This window comes from Eimeria mitis, genomic scaffold, assembly GCF_000499745.2.
Source record: "Eimeria mitis Houghton genomic scaffold, Emh_scaff2746, whole genome shotgun sequence".
Classification (NCBI taxonomy): Eukaryota; Apicomplexa; class Conoidasida; order Eucoccidiorida; family Eimeriidae; genus Eimeria; species Eimeria mitis.
Genome location: NW_013571090.1, coordinates 3,078 through 3,315, shown reverse-complemented (window position 1 = coordinate 3,315; position 238 = coordinate 3,078). Strand labels below are relative to the sequence as shown.

General features: G+C 37.4%; 1 protein-coding gene across 1 annotated transcript in view; it reads right to left on the bottom strand.

The window, feature by feature from the left end:
- The window catches only part of EMH_0058160 (D-3-phosphoglycerate dehydrogenase, putative), a gene marked incomplete at both ends in the record, with an annotated part of 5,195 nt that overhangs the window by 2,722 nt on the left and 2,235 nt on the right, over positions 1-238 (bottom strand). Inside the window, one exon of the mRNA XM_013497549.1 lies at positions 69-154. Within this exon, the coding sequence (XP_013353003.1) occupies positions 69-154 (86 nt within the window). The remainder of the gene's footprint in view (positions 1-68; positions 155-238) is intronic.

The following is a 238-nucleotide window of genomic DNA, read 5'->3' as shown; positions in this document are numbered from 1 at the left end:
AAAAAAAAAAAAAAAAAAAAAAAAAAAAAAAAAAAAAAAAAAAAAAAAAAAAAAAAAAAAAAAATTACAGTGAAGACAAGAGACTGTCCCCTGGGTATCTCCTCGAAGCCCCCCGCCTCCTGCAGCAGATGAACCACCAGCCCCCCAAACCGCCCTGAGGAGACAGCAGAAAACACACAAACCCTAAACCCTAAACCCTAAACCCTAAACCATAACACAAAAAAAACCCTAAGGGTTT